General features: G+C 41.3%; 1 protein-coding gene across 16 annotated transcripts in view; it reads left to right on the forward strand.

The window, feature by feature from the left end:
• Positions 1-14,449, forward strand: part of LOC100340453 (uncharacterized) — a 90,837-nt gene that overhangs the window by 26,803 nt on the left and 49,585 nt on the right. For 10 of the 16 annotated variants that reach the window (XM_051838369.3, XM_051838373.3, XM_089317159.1 and 7 more), the window contains one exon: positions 13,016-13,074. The exons of the other annotated variants lie outside the window; for them this stretch is intronic. Coding sequence is in view for 4 of the 10 variants with exons in the window: in XM_089317159.1 (XP_089173285.1) it covers positions 13,060-13,074 (15 nt within the window). In the remaining 6 variants the exon portion in view is untranslated. The remainder of the gene's footprint in view (positions 1-13,015; positions 13,075-14,449) is intronic. 16 annotated transcript variants of the gene reach the window in all.

Consider the following 14,449-nt stretch of genomic DNA (forward strand, 5'->3'; position numbering starts at 1 on the left):
TCAATTCTGGACTAATTAGATTCATCATTCTATAAATAATCTTATTTTAAAGATTTTTTAAAGATTTATTTGAAAGTTAGAGTTACAGAGGAGAAGAGACAGAATCAGAAGGAGGGAGAGAGGGAGGGAGAGAGAGAGAGAGAGAGAGAGACAGAGAGAGAGAGAGAGAGATGGAGAGAGAGAAATATTTCATCAAATGGCCACAACATCCAGATTGGGCCCAGGCTGAAGCCAGGAGCTGGGAGCCAGAAGCTTCATCTGGGTCTCCTTCCTACATGGGTGCAAGGGCTCAAGAACTTGGGATATCTTTTGGTGCTTTCCCAGGTGTATTAGCAGGGAGCCAGATCAAAAGTGGAATAGCTGGGACTTGAACTGGCTCCCAAATGAGATGTTGGCACTACAGGCAGTGGCTTTATCCACTATGCTACATCACTGGCCCCAAGATTTATTATTTATTTAAAAGGCAGAATTTCTAGGAGGTGGAAGGGGGGGGGGGAGAAAGAGAGAGCGTACTTCCATCCGCTGGTTTGCTCTCCAAATGGCCACAATGACCAGGGCTAGGCTAGGCCAAAGTTAGGAGCTCAGAGCTATTCTGGTCTCCCACATGTGTATGGGGCCAAGACGTGGGGCTTCTTCTACTGCTTTCCCAGACACATTTGCAGGGAGCTGGATTGGAAGTGGAGCAGCCAGATCTCAAGCCTGCACTCACATGGATCCAGAATCACAGGTGGAGGCTTAACCTGCTATGTCACAATGCTTACCCCTATAAATAATCTTTTTTTTTAACGTTTATTAATGAATATAAATTTCCAAAGTACAGAATATGGATTACAATGGCTTCCCCCAAATAACGTCCCTCCCACCCGCAACCCTCCCCTTTCCCACTCCCTCTCCCCTTCCCTTCACATCAAGATTCATTTTCGTTTCTCTTTATATACAGAAGATCAGTTTAGCATACATTAAGTAAGGATTTCAACAGTTTGCTCCCACACAGAAACATAAAGTGAAAAATACTGTTTGAGTACTAGTTATAGCATTAAATCTCAATGTACAGCAGACTAAGGACAAAGATCCTACATGAGGAGTAAGTGCACAGTGACTCCTGTTGTTGACTTAACAAATTGACACTCTTGTTTATGGCCTCAGTAATCACCCTAGGCTCTTGTCATGAGCTGCCAAGGCTATGGAAGCCCCCTGAGTTCACTGACTCTGATCATATTTAGACAAGGCCATGGTCAAAGTGGAAGTTTTGTCCTCCCTTCAGAGAAAGGTATCTCCTTCTTTGATGACCTGTTCTTTCCACTGGGATCTCACTCGCGGAGATCTTTCATTTAGGTTTTTTTTCCCCCCAGAGTGTCTTGGCTTTCCATGCCTGAAATACTCTCATGGGCTTTTCAGCCGGATCCGCATGCCTTAAGGGCAGATTCTGAGGCCAGAGTGTTGTTTAGGACATCTGCCATTCTATGGGTCTGCTGTGTGTCTCACTTCCCATGTTGGATCATTCTCTCCCTTTTTGATTCTATCAGCTAGTATTTGCAGACACTATTCTTGTTTATGTGATCCCTTTGGTTCTTAGTCCTATCATTATGATCAATTGTGAACAGAAATTGATCACTGGGACTAGTGAGATGGCATTGGTACATGCCACCTTGATAGGATTGAATTGGAATCCCCTGGTATGTTTCTAGCTCTACCGTTTGAGGTAAGTCAGCTTGAGCATGTCCCGAATTGCACATCTCTTCCCTCTCTTATTCCCACTCTTATATTTAACAGTGATCACTTTTCAGTTAAGTTTCAGCACTTAAGAAGAATTGTGTATTGGTTACAGTATTCAACCAAAAGTATTAAGTAGAACAAACACCACTACTTGGAATTTACCCAAAGGAAATTAAATTGGCAAACAAAAAAGCTGTCTGCACATTAATGTTTATTACAGCTCAATTCAAAATAGCTAAGACCTGGAACCAACCCAAATGCCCATCAACAGTAGACTGGATAAAGAAATTATGGGACATGTACTCTATAGAATACTATACAGCAATCAAAAACAATGAAACCCGGCATTTGCAACAAGATGGAGGAATTTGGAAAACATCATGCTGAGTGAATTAAGCCAGTCCCAAAAGGACAAATATCATATGTTCTCCCTGATCGGCGACAACTAACTGAGTACCAAAGGGGAAACTTGTTGAAATGAAATGGACGCTATGAGAAACAGTGACTTGATCACCCCTTGTCCTGACTGTTGATGTACAATGTAATACTTTATCCATTTTAGTATTTTTTTTTTTTTGTGCTAGTACCATTGGTTGAACTCTGTGATTAACACAAAATTATTCTTAGGTGTTTAAATTTTAACTGAAAAGTGATCCCTGTTAGGAATTTGGAAAACATTATGCTGAGTGAAATAAGCCAATCCCAAAGGGACAAATACCACTTGTTCTCCTTGATAGGTGACAACTAATCACCAAAAAGGAAACCTGTTAAAGTGAAATGAACACTGTGAGAATCGGTGACTTGATTAGCCCTCACCCTGACTGTTGATGAGCAACTTGATATGTTATCCCTATAAATAATCTTAATGCATATATGTGAATATTGTTATATTTAGAAAATTACTACATTGTTCCATGCTCTGAATATTTCAGGTGTTCTTGGATGCACTTCAGTTTGCTCATGCTGCTCCCAGGATTGCATATTTTCTCTAGATATGAGAATAATATCATTGGAATTTGTTAGGGATCTCAGTGAATGTGTAAATTGCTTTGGACAGTATCGACATTATGATTATATTAATTCTTCCAATCAACAAACATGGAAGACTTTTCATTTTTTGTGTCTTTTTTTAATTTAATATTTTGTAATTTCTTCATTGAGATCTTACATTTTGTTGGTTAAATGTCTTCTAAGATATTTAAGTTTTTTTTTTTTTTTTGGTAGCTATTTTGAATGGGACTGAACTTACACGTTTTTTCTCAGCCATGGCATTGTCTATATATACAAAGGCTATTGATTTTTGTATGTTTATTTTATATTCTACAACTTTACTAAATAACTCTTTTTTAAAGATTTATTTATTCATTTGAAAATCAGAGTTACACAGAGGAGAGGCAGAGAGAGAGAGAGGAGAGGCAGAGAGAGAGACAGAGAGATAGAGTCAGTCTTCCATCTGCTGGTTCACTCCTCCATTGGCTGCAATGGCTGGAGCTGTGCCAATCCTGAGCCAGGAGCTAGGAGCTTCTTCTGGGTCTCCCATGCGGGTACAGGGGCCCAAGGACTTGGACCATCTTCTACTGCTTTCCCAGGCCACAGCAGAGAGCTGGATTGGAAGTGGAGCAGCCAGTAGTTGAACTGGCGTCCATATGTGATGCCAGCACTGCAAGTGGTGGCTTTACCTGCTATGCCAAAACACCGGCCCCTCAGATCTTTATTATTTATTCCCTGGTACTGTCCTTGGATTTGGCTCCTTCTGGTTTTTCTAGGTCCTTGAGATGAGTCCTTAGGTTGCTTATTTGGTATTTTTCTTCATTTAGATGTTTGGCCACCTAAAGCCATAGCTTTTAATTTCTACATTTCTACGATAATGATTGGGGCCTTCTGGATGGCTGCAGGAAATACAAACAGGAATGAGTATTCTGCATTCTTAGGATTATCATAGCAAAATACTGGTAGAATATGGGATTTCAGTCACAGCAATATGTTTTTCATAGTTCTAGAGATAGAAAATTTAAGAGCAGGGTGATAACAGGTTTAGTTTGTCCTGAGGCCTCTCCCCCTGGGTACCATATACATCTTGCTGCATCCTCACATTGTGTTTCCTCTGTCCATGTGTATACCTTCTTATAAAGGCATAGGTCAGTTTGCATCAGGGCTTCACACTAACTATATCATTTGATGTTAATTACCTGCTTAAAGGTCCTGTCTGCAAAGAAAGTCCCATTGGTTTTCAGCAGTTCATCATGTAAATTTTAGGGAGACAGCAGTTAGAAAGGGGTCTTGGTCTTGCTTGATAACCATTCTGAGGAAGTCTTGGTTTCTGAAATGAGTTTTAAGATTCTTCACACTATCATTTTCAGTACTATCAAAATTGGTGTATGCATGGGCACACACACATACATGGAAACACCTGTATACACACTTAACTATCATGGAAATTATGATTGTAAACAGGTAAAGTCAATACAGGAATTCATAAGATAGCAAACATTAGGGGCTGGCGCTGTGGCATAGTGGGTAAAGCTGCGGCCTGCAGTGCAGACATCCCACATGGGCGCCGGTTCGAGTCCCGGCTGCTCCTCCTCTGTTCCCGCTCTCTGCTGTGGCCTGGGAAAGCAGTAGAAGATGGCCCAAGTCCTTGGGCCCCTGCACCCACGTGGGAAATCCGGAAAAAGCTCCTGGCTCCTGACTGGATCGGCGTAGCTCTGGCCGTTGTGGCCAATTGGGGAGTGAACCAGCAGATGGAGGACCTCTTTCTCTTTCTCTGCCTCTTTTTCTCTGTGTAATTGTGACTTTCAAGTAAATAAATAAATCTTCAAAAAAAAAAGGCGAACATTAAAACATGAGAAGTAGAAAAAATGACAAAAATGATTATGTGTTGTACAATATTTATAGCTTCTAAAAGATAAACACTGAAATATGAGTAATAAAACAATGCAGAAACAGTACCTTATAATCCTACAGAACAGCTTGCATAGGGGATGTTTTCCTAAAGCCTTGAAAACCATAAATTACTATTACTCAAACTTGCACTTAGGAGTTTATAGGCAGGTGGCAAAAATGCATTTCCCAAAACATAAATCCAATACCATTGTAGCAAAATTTTTAGTTACAGTTTTTGATTTTCTCAGCATTATCTCCTGAATTAACCGCATGATGAATCATTGTGGATTTTCTGCTCTTTGACAAGCAATTATTGTACTTAAATTTTAAAATTTATCATCAGGTGTGTTTTCTCAACACATACACTGATATTACCAGTTTAATGAATAAGAGGGCGACAATTACAGGGTTAATAATAAAAGTTCTACTACAAGTGTAGGTATTTTTAAAAATATTTATTTACTTGATTTTTTAAAGATTTTTATTTATTTGGGAGTTAGAGTTATAGACAGACAGAGGAAGAGTCAGGGAGAAAGGTCTTCTATCCTCTGATTCACTCCTCAAATGGCTGCAATGGCTGGAGCTGGGCCCATCTGAAGCCAGGTGCCAGGGGCTTCTTTTGGGTCTCTTACATGGCTTGAACCCTTGGACCATCTTCCACTGCTTTCCCAGGCCATAACAGAGAGCTGGATCAGGAGAGGAGCAGCTGGACTTGAACCAGTGCCCATATGGGATGCTGGCGTTGCAGGTGGAGGCTTAGCTCACTTTGTCACAGCACCAGCCCCCACAGATCTTGTTAATATCTTCTGACTTCCACCAAAGAACATAAATAAAAATGTGGGTCATTTATGGGAGATGTTTGGTTTAGCTTCAGTTTTTATCTAATGTGCCCTTACTGTGTGGTAATTAGAAACAATTGATCTCAGAGCATATAAGCACTAATGAGACAGTGGGAAAGACAAAAGACCCCCGCACCCCACCCAGTCATCAGTTCACTCCCCCAGTAGCCTAGGTTTGGCCAAGCCAAAGACAGGAACACAGAACTCCATTTGAGTCTCCCATATGGGAGTTAGGGGCCCAAACATTTGGACCATCATTCACTGCCATTCCAAGTGCATTATCAGGAAGCTGGATCAGAAAGCGGAGTGGATGATATTGGAGCTTGTGCGCTGATATAGGATGCTAGCCCTGCAAGTCTTGTCTCAGCCTGCTTTGTATGAATGCCAGCCTTGATAACAATTATTTTAAAATAACACCAATTGAAAATTCTTATAAAGTCTCTATAAACAGTCCCAAAGACACAGCAAATAAATATTTACTGGAGCAAATTTAAAATATAAAAATATGGAGATTCAGTGCTATTTGAATCCAGACCTGATTCTTCTCTCGCCTCTCATGACTCAGTCAAATGGAAACCCCACACCATACAACTGCAACTGAGAACACAGGGCTTCCTCTCCTGCTGAGTGACAGCTGAAGATGACATCATCACTTTTTCTGCCTCAATTATCTGCTGCCAGAACTGTGTTCTGGGTGAGTGAAGCTGAGAGATGGGGTCCAGACTCCATCTGACTGATGGAGGTTCTATATTGGGCATGAGGACACTTGGATTTCATCTTCCACTATCAGCAGTGCCTATAGTTAGTAAATCTGTAGGAACAGCAATATGTGGTGGCTTTGGATGGGAACAGTTAGCGTTATTGAGGAGATATCGAGAGAGTACTGAGTTTCCTTTTATATATATATATTTTTTTTTGGCCAGGCAGAGTTAGACAGTGAGAGAGACAGACGGACAGAGAGAGAAAGAGAGAGATAGACAGAGACAGAGATAGACAGAGAGAAAGGTCCTCCTTCCATTGGTTCACTCCCCTAATGGCTGCTGTGGCTGGCGCTGTGCCAATCCTAAGCCAGGAGCTGGGTACTTCCTCCCGGTCTCCCATGCGGGTGCAGGGACCCAAGCACTTGGGCCTTCCTCCGCTGCCCTCCTGGGCCATAGCAGAGAACTGGACTGGAAGAGGAGCAACCAGAACTAGTATCCACCGCCCCAACTGGGTCTAGAACCTGGGGGTGCCGGTGTCACAGGCGGAGGATTAGCCAAGTGAGCCACGGCACCAGCTTTATATATTCTTATTATAATAAGAGGCAGGGACAGCAGACAGGGCACTCTTATCTGCTGGCTCACTTTCCAAATGCTTGCAACATCAGGCTGAACTATGTTAAAGCTGGGAGCTAGTGAGGGGCACGTGGCAACACAAGTGAAACCACTGATTTGAATGCTCATATCCCTTTTCAGAGCATCAGTTAGGTCTTGACTACTCTGCTTTCAATCCAGCTTCCTGCTAATGTGTCTAGACAGCTGATGATGGCCCACCTACTAGGGTTTGTGCCATCTACTTGAGAGACCTGGATAGAATTCCTCAATCCTAGTTTTAGCCTGGCCCAGCTTTGGCTGTTGTAGGTATTTGGGGACAAGAACCACCAGTTGGAAGATCTCTCTCTCTCTCTCTCTTTTTCTCTCTCTCCCTCCATTTCAAATAAATAAAATAATTTTTTAAAGTTAAATATTGGAAGCTGTGTATACAATCTAGGTCTCCAACATAGCTCAGCCTCTGCCTTATGCTGATATGAACCCATGGTAGGCATATGCAGGATGCTGGAGTTGAAAGAGGAGTGGAGCTTGGACTCAAACTTACTCTGTGATGTGTTTGTCCCAAGCAGCGACTTAACCACTATTTCCAACTGCAGCATTTTTTAGGAGATAAGGATATTTGAAAAAATGATGATGGTGATGGTTACAAGTAAGTGAAAACACTTTTTTTTTTTTTAAGATTTATTTTACTTGTTTGAAAGAGTAAGAGGGAGACACACACACACACACAGAGAGAGAGAGAGAGAGAGAGAGAGAGAGAGAGATCTTCCATCCACTGGTTCATTCCTCCAAATGGCCACAATGACCAGAACTGAGCCTATCCAAAGTCAGGAGCCAGGAGCTTCTTCTGGATCTCCCACATGGTTTCAGGGACCCAAGGACTTTGGCCATCCTTTGCTGCTTTCCTAGGCAAATTAGCAGGGAGCTGGATCGGAAGTAGAGCAGCTGTGACTTGAACTGGTGCCCATAAAGGATGCTGGTGCTTTAGGCTGGGACTTTAACCCACTACACCACAGTGCCGGCCCCCAGTGAGAGCACCCTTAATGAACAAATTGCTTGGTGAATTCTATTTGTATCTTAGTTATGTTATTTTAGAAAGTAATTGGGGCTGGCATTGTGGCATAGCAGGTAGAGCTTCTGCCTCCAGCCCAGGCATCCCATATGGGTGCCAGTTCTTGTCCCGGATGTTCCACTTCTGATCCAGCTCTCTGCTAATGTGCCTAGGAAATCAGTGGAGAATGACCCAAGTCCCTGGACCCCTGCACCCGTGTGGGAGACTCAGGAGAAGCTCCTGGCTCCTGGCTTCAGCCTGGCACAGCCCTTGCCATTGTGGCCATTTGAGGAGTGAAGCAGTAGATGGAAGATCTCTCTCTCTCTTAATCTTTCTTTCTTTCTCTCTCTCAATCTTTCTTTCTCTTCCCCTCTCCCTCCCTCTCCCCCCCCCAACTCTGGCTTTCAAATAAATAATTAAAAAAAGTTATATGAAAACTGATATGATAAAAGGGACTTACTCAATTATTTCAATTTTTTACATAATAGTTTATATTTTAGTATCCTAAACCCCAGTCCACATAAAATGTGATTTTCCTCTGTAGGCTACATTGCCTATTTATAGTAGAATTGGATACAAATGCTGGAGAAACAGATGGCAGCATATAGCTAGATGATAAACAGCATATAAACAGTGATTGTTACAGGGACAGGAATTGTGGGGAAAAGTTACTTTAATCTTATCTGTCATTTTTAGAATATAATAGAATTATAAAATGAATTAATACAAGCCAAAGCCTGGTCAGACACAAGAGGTATATGACTAAATGTTTTTATTAGTCAGAAAACACTAACCTTTGGGGTTGCCATTGTGTACTGAGTTAGGCTACTGCTTGCAATGCTGTCATCCTATATTGATTTCTGGCTACTTTGCTGCCAATTCAGATTCCTGATAGTGTGTCTGGGAAGGGAGTGGAAAATGGCCCAAGTACTTGAGTCTCTTCCACACATGTAGGAGATTCAGATCGAATCACTAGTGGCTCTATCCTGGCCCAGAACTGGCTTTTGTAGCCAACTGGGAAGTGAACCATGAGAAGGAACATTTCTCCCTCTCTCTCCCTGACTCTTTGTTTTCTGTTGTGTTTATTTGTTACTATTTCAAAAACTACATCTTTAAAAAAAATGAAAACTAACCTCAGGTCATAATCCTTGAGGGATTCTTAATTAGTCCCGCACTCTGTTCATCACTCCCTTTGTCTTTTACCATAGGGATTATGTAATATTCTGCATTTAGTACAAATTAATTACCAAAGTCCTATCTCTGACTCAGTGCTCAAAATTAAGAACTACAATCATTACATGGAAGGCATACAAAAGAGAGAAAATGAGTTGCTTAAGATTAGCCAATTATCAGTCAGTGTGTTTTTGCCACTTTTTCTCTGCTCAGGAATCCTCATGGAATCCACATCCGGTTGGAACAGCTCCTGCTGGTAGAGATGTGTGATAACCAGGACTCACCAATTTGAACAGAGCAAATCAAATCTTAGGCATAGAGCAAACCAGAAATAGTTTCTGGGCCAAGAATCTTTACCCTCCTACTACCCCTACTCAAGCCCACATGAATCTTGACCATCCCCACTTGGACAGAAGCAGCAACAACAACGAGAGTTCTACGATGTCCAGTGTTGACTTGCTTGTGAAGTTTGTATCAGAAACCAGCAAATAGATTAAAACTTCAGATCCAGCTATCAGAACAATAAGTGAAGATTTGTTAGGTTAGATAGGTGGACAGATGGATGTGTGGAGACACGGGATTCAGGAATTATTAGTCAAGTAATTAATGGATTGGAACTTTCGTATTTTCACAAAGAATTTGAAATGCACCCACCTTAAGCCCTACTATTTTATTCCAATATATACACTAGAAGAATGAAGATACCAGTGAAATATCTCCAAATTCCCAGCAAAATCATTGTGAGGTGTGTGTAAGATCTCTTACTATGGGGTAATTGCATTTGTGGGGTTTGTGATATCCCCTCAGGAATTGAAGCTTCTGGTTCCTTCCTGTGTGCTGTCACCTGCAAAGTACCCTTGTTTGAGCTTATAGACATTTATACAAAAGCTAGTTTCTAAGGGCAGTGGGGTTTCTGGTGGAAGTTAGGGTACTAGATGAAGATCCTGTTTCCTTTCTAACAAAGTTTTTTATGTTGAATAAACATGATTCATGTATGCCATGAAATATGCCCTCTGGCCCAAACTCTCTAGTGCATCACGGTAGAGGCAAAGGAGTCCTAAAGTGCTGAGGACTTGAAGCAATTATTGATTCTCCTGCCAGAGGATCAAGATTTCAGTGATGCTACCTCACCTCATCTATAAGCTTCCACTGATTGGTGGTATTGGAAGTTTTATATGAACTTTGAGAGGGAAGATGTGAATGAGTTGAGAATAGACAAGGGCCTAGGAAACATTATTTATCGAAAAATTCTTGATGGTGTGGCCTTTAGTGGAGGGATAACCTGTCACATCTGAAAATCTGTCTACGCTACTCCCTAACACAGGCCTATTACTATATTCTGTCCTCATTATTTCCAAAATTGGAGCTCTCTGAAACCTAGTCTGCCATCACATTTTGTATCTGGAGTTAGTGCTGATGCTCCCTGTATCCTGATAGTTCTTTCTGGTAGCTCAGGAGTTGTCTGGATTTTTATAGCAGATAAAAAAGATGCAAAAAAGTGTGAAGTATGTTTTAGGAGATAATCCTGTTGACAAGTGTCAAGTGATTAGTTTCAGTGGTATTCCTCACTTTACCACAGGTAACTGCAAACTGTTTACTTTTGAGATCCATTTAAGAAAGTGAAGCCAATGTAGAAGAAACACTGTTTTAGAAGACTTTTCCTTGAACATGTCTGTCATTGTCCCACCAGTAGTTTCTATGGATTGTGTGAATCCAACAGGTATTTCTTTTTAAAGATTTATTTTATTTATTTGAAGGACAGAGTTACAGAGAGAGGTAAGGACAGAGAGAAAGGTCTTCCATCTGCTGGTTCAGTCCCCAAATGGCCGCAACGGCCGGAGCTGCACCGATCTGAAGCCAGGAGCCAGGAGCTTCTTCCGGGTCTCCCACGTGGGTGTAGGGGCCCAAGGAGTTGGGCTGTCTTCTACTACTGCTATCCCAGGCCATAGCAGAGAGCTGGATTGGAAGTAGAGCAGCTGGGACTTGAACCGGTGCCCATATGGGATGCTGGCACTTCAGGCCAGGGCATTAACCCGCTGCACCACAGCGCCGGCCCCTATCCAACAGGTTTATAGTGCAAGTTTTTCTCCATTCATGATAGTTATCCACTCTTGATAATCCTAAATGCTGCAGAAATTTAGTATGAGGTCATTTTCAATTATTTAAAATTGAGCTAAATCACATTTTACTGTCAGTTACTTTTTTAAATATAAATAAAACAGAATAGAGCACCACATATTTGTAAAAACATTAAAATAGTCTTTTGGTCTTCAGGCAGTTTGTGTGGCAGCAGCCTTGCTGACATCCTTGCTGACATGGTTAGCATGAATCATGCTCACAGAAATGTCTGTGTGTGATTGTGAAGTTCTCTTGGTTGAATTTGGCTTATAATTATTTCCTGCTCACCAAGGTATATTAACATTTGATTGTTAATTGTTGATTTGTTAATCATTTGATTTGTTGATTTGTTAATCAACAAAAACATGTAGCTTAAAAGTACAACTATTTTATTTGTAATTCTTTTTAAAAATTATTTATTTGAAAGTTAGAATAAGAGAAAGCAAGAGAGAGAGAGAGAGAATGAATGAATGAATGTTCTAACTGCTGGTTTACTCCCCCAGTGTCTTTAGCATTCAGGACCACGGAAGACTAAAGCCAGTAGGTAAGAACTCCATCTGAGTGTTGATCCATGATGCAGTGTCTCCCAGGTACTTTAGCAGGAAGTTACATTTGAACTGTGGAATAGCCAGGAGACAAACCTGTGTCACAAGTAGCAGTTTAACCTGCTTACCACATGTCCATTCCTCCTATGTTTAGTGGTTTGCTCCGGTTCTTTCCTAGTCTCTCTGTCTCCAACATGCAAGTTACAAACTTCTTCACAAGATAGCTGTCTAATAAGGCAAACCCCAGTAGGCAAATACTTTTTAAAGTATATTGGTATAATATTCTTTGAAGATGGTATCATAGTCTTTCATTAAAGAATGTGAAATGGCAAAGTCAAGGATTACTGCGTTGAATGATATTGTAAAGACTTGGATGCAGGGAAGTGTCATTTGGAATAATTACTGGAAAGGTGTACTACAATGAAGATAGGTTATATCCCCTTCTGTTGCAGAAGAATTCATATTGCAAGAAGTATATGTTCTATGGATTTGTAGGTGTACAGCAAGAGGTGTTCCAGGGGAAACACTAAAATGGAGCATTGTGTGGTACATCTGTATCATTGAGAAAAGGTTAATACCACCCACGTAATTATCTTTAGTGTAGATTTTAGTGACAGCATGGTGTTTCCACGGCATACTATAAGTCTTCAGTCATCCTTGAAATTAACAATTATTTCTTTTCAGTAAATTTATTTTATTTTTTTTAAAGAATTATTTATTTATTTATTTATTTTTATTTTTTGACAGGCAGAGTGGACAGTGAGAGAGAGAGACAGAGAGAAAGGTCTTCCTTTGCCGTTGGTTCACCCTCCAATGGCCGCCGTGGCCGGTGCACCGCGCTGATCCGATGGCAGGAGCCAGGAGCCAGGTGCTTTTCCTGGTCTCCCATGGGGTGCAGGGCCCAAGCACCTGGGCCATCCTCCACTGCACTCCCTGGCCACAGCAGAGAGCTGGCCTGGAAGAGGGGCAACCGGGACAGAATCCGGCGCCCCGACCTGGACTAGAACCCGGTGTGCCGGCGTTGCAAGGCGGAGGATTAGCCTAGTGAGCCGCGGCGCCGGCCTCAGTAAATTTATTACAAAAAATTATCAAATAAATGAAATAAGTATTTCTGTTAACCTAATTACAATTGCTTGTAATCACTGCTAATTAGTGTACTTGTTGGTGCTCTTTCAGGGAGATCTTTTGTGCGTCTTCTCATGAGTAAAGCACTGTTCCTGCACAGGGCACCTGATTGTTTTTGTTTTCCCAGCTAAAGTGTCTCTTATTCCTTTCTATCATGATCTTGCTTTGCTATGTAGAATCTAGGAGCAAGCGAGACCAGTTCTCTCACAACTCCCACCATTTTCATTTCTCCCTCCCTCCCACTTTGTTTTCTAGGTAATAATTTTAGAGTACTCTACGTGTTTTCAAGAGCAAAGAAAATGAATACATCTCCAGTAAGTCTGTGTGTTTATACTTTAGTGTATGTTATATTTTCAGAGCCTTACGAAGATTTGATAATCAAAATGGAAAAGTAAATATAACTCAATATCAGAGAATATTTATTAACAAGATAGAGTTATGTTTATAAGACACTAGAGCCATCTAAGCTGTTTGCAGATTTGTTTCTGTTTTTTCTGATGACAAAACAAAAAAGACTTATTTGTTATATAATTCAAATTGAAACTCGGTAGAAAATTTGCTAAATTTGTGGGATGTAGAGTCTGAAACAGTTTTATTGATGTTATAGATGATATAATTGATAGTCATGTGCTGAAAACCTAGAAATAAATACTCAAAATTTTGAACTGGAAAAAGCTACCCAGTGATAAAAACAAATAATTTAATAGTTTTTTTTTTTTAAATTGCTAAAATAGTGTGGTCCTCAATAGCTTTTGGAAAGCTATACTGGATTCCTGGATTGGATCAAGAATGTGTAGAGGGCCAGCGCCGCGGCTCAATAGGGTAATCCTCCGCCTGCGGCACCGGCACACCGGGTTCTAGTCCCGGTCAGGGCGCCAGTTCTGTCCCAGTTACTCCTCTTCCAGTCCAGCTCTCTGCTATGGCCCGGGAGTGCAGTGGAGGATGGCCCAAGTGCTTGGGCCCTGCACCCGCATGGGAGACCAGGAGAAGCACCTGGCTCCTGGCTTCGGATCAGCACGGCCGCAGCACGCTGGCCACGGCGGCCATTGGAGGGTGAACCAACGGCAAAAGGAAGACCTTTCTCTCTTTCTCTCACTGTCCACTCTGCCTGTCAAAAAAAAAAAAAAAAAAAAAAAGAGAGAGAAAGAATGTGTAGAGGACAGAATCTTTCTCCAGTTCTTAAATAACTTGTGATACATTCCTCTCTGCCAAACTATATATCCAGGTCAACTGCAAACTCTTCAAAGTTATATATTCAAGTAAATAACTCCAATCTTTATTTGGAATTTCATGTACTCAAAATAATCTCAATTCAATTCTTCAAATATTTATCAATAACATACTCAAAGCCAATGCTATTCTCTGGTCTTTGTCTTACTTAAATCTTGCTATATAGATAATGAGAGAGAGAGACTAAGACAGAAGAGGTAGAGCTGTTAACCACTGATTTAGTCCAAAATGCTCAGAGCAACCAGGGCTTGGGTAAGGCTGAAGCCAAGAGCCAGCAAGGAAACCCTGACCCTCCATATGGGTGGCAGAAGCCCAATTCCTTTAGGCAGCACTATTGCCTCCCAGAATCTGCACTGGTGAGCATATGGCATCAGGAGCCAGTGTTGGGAATCAAACCAAGGAACTCTGATTTTGGATTGGGATATCATAACTGGCATCATAAACATTAGTCTAAACATC

This window comes from Oryctolagus cuniculus, chromosome 17 (assembly GCF_051225735.1).
Source record: "Oryctolagus cuniculus isolate XC-2025 breed Fujian yellow rabbit chromosome 17, ASM5122573v1, whole genome shotgun sequence".
NCBI classification, from domain to species: Eukaryota; Metazoa; Chordata; class Mammalia; order Lagomorpha; family Leporidae; genus Oryctolagus; species Oryctolagus cuniculus.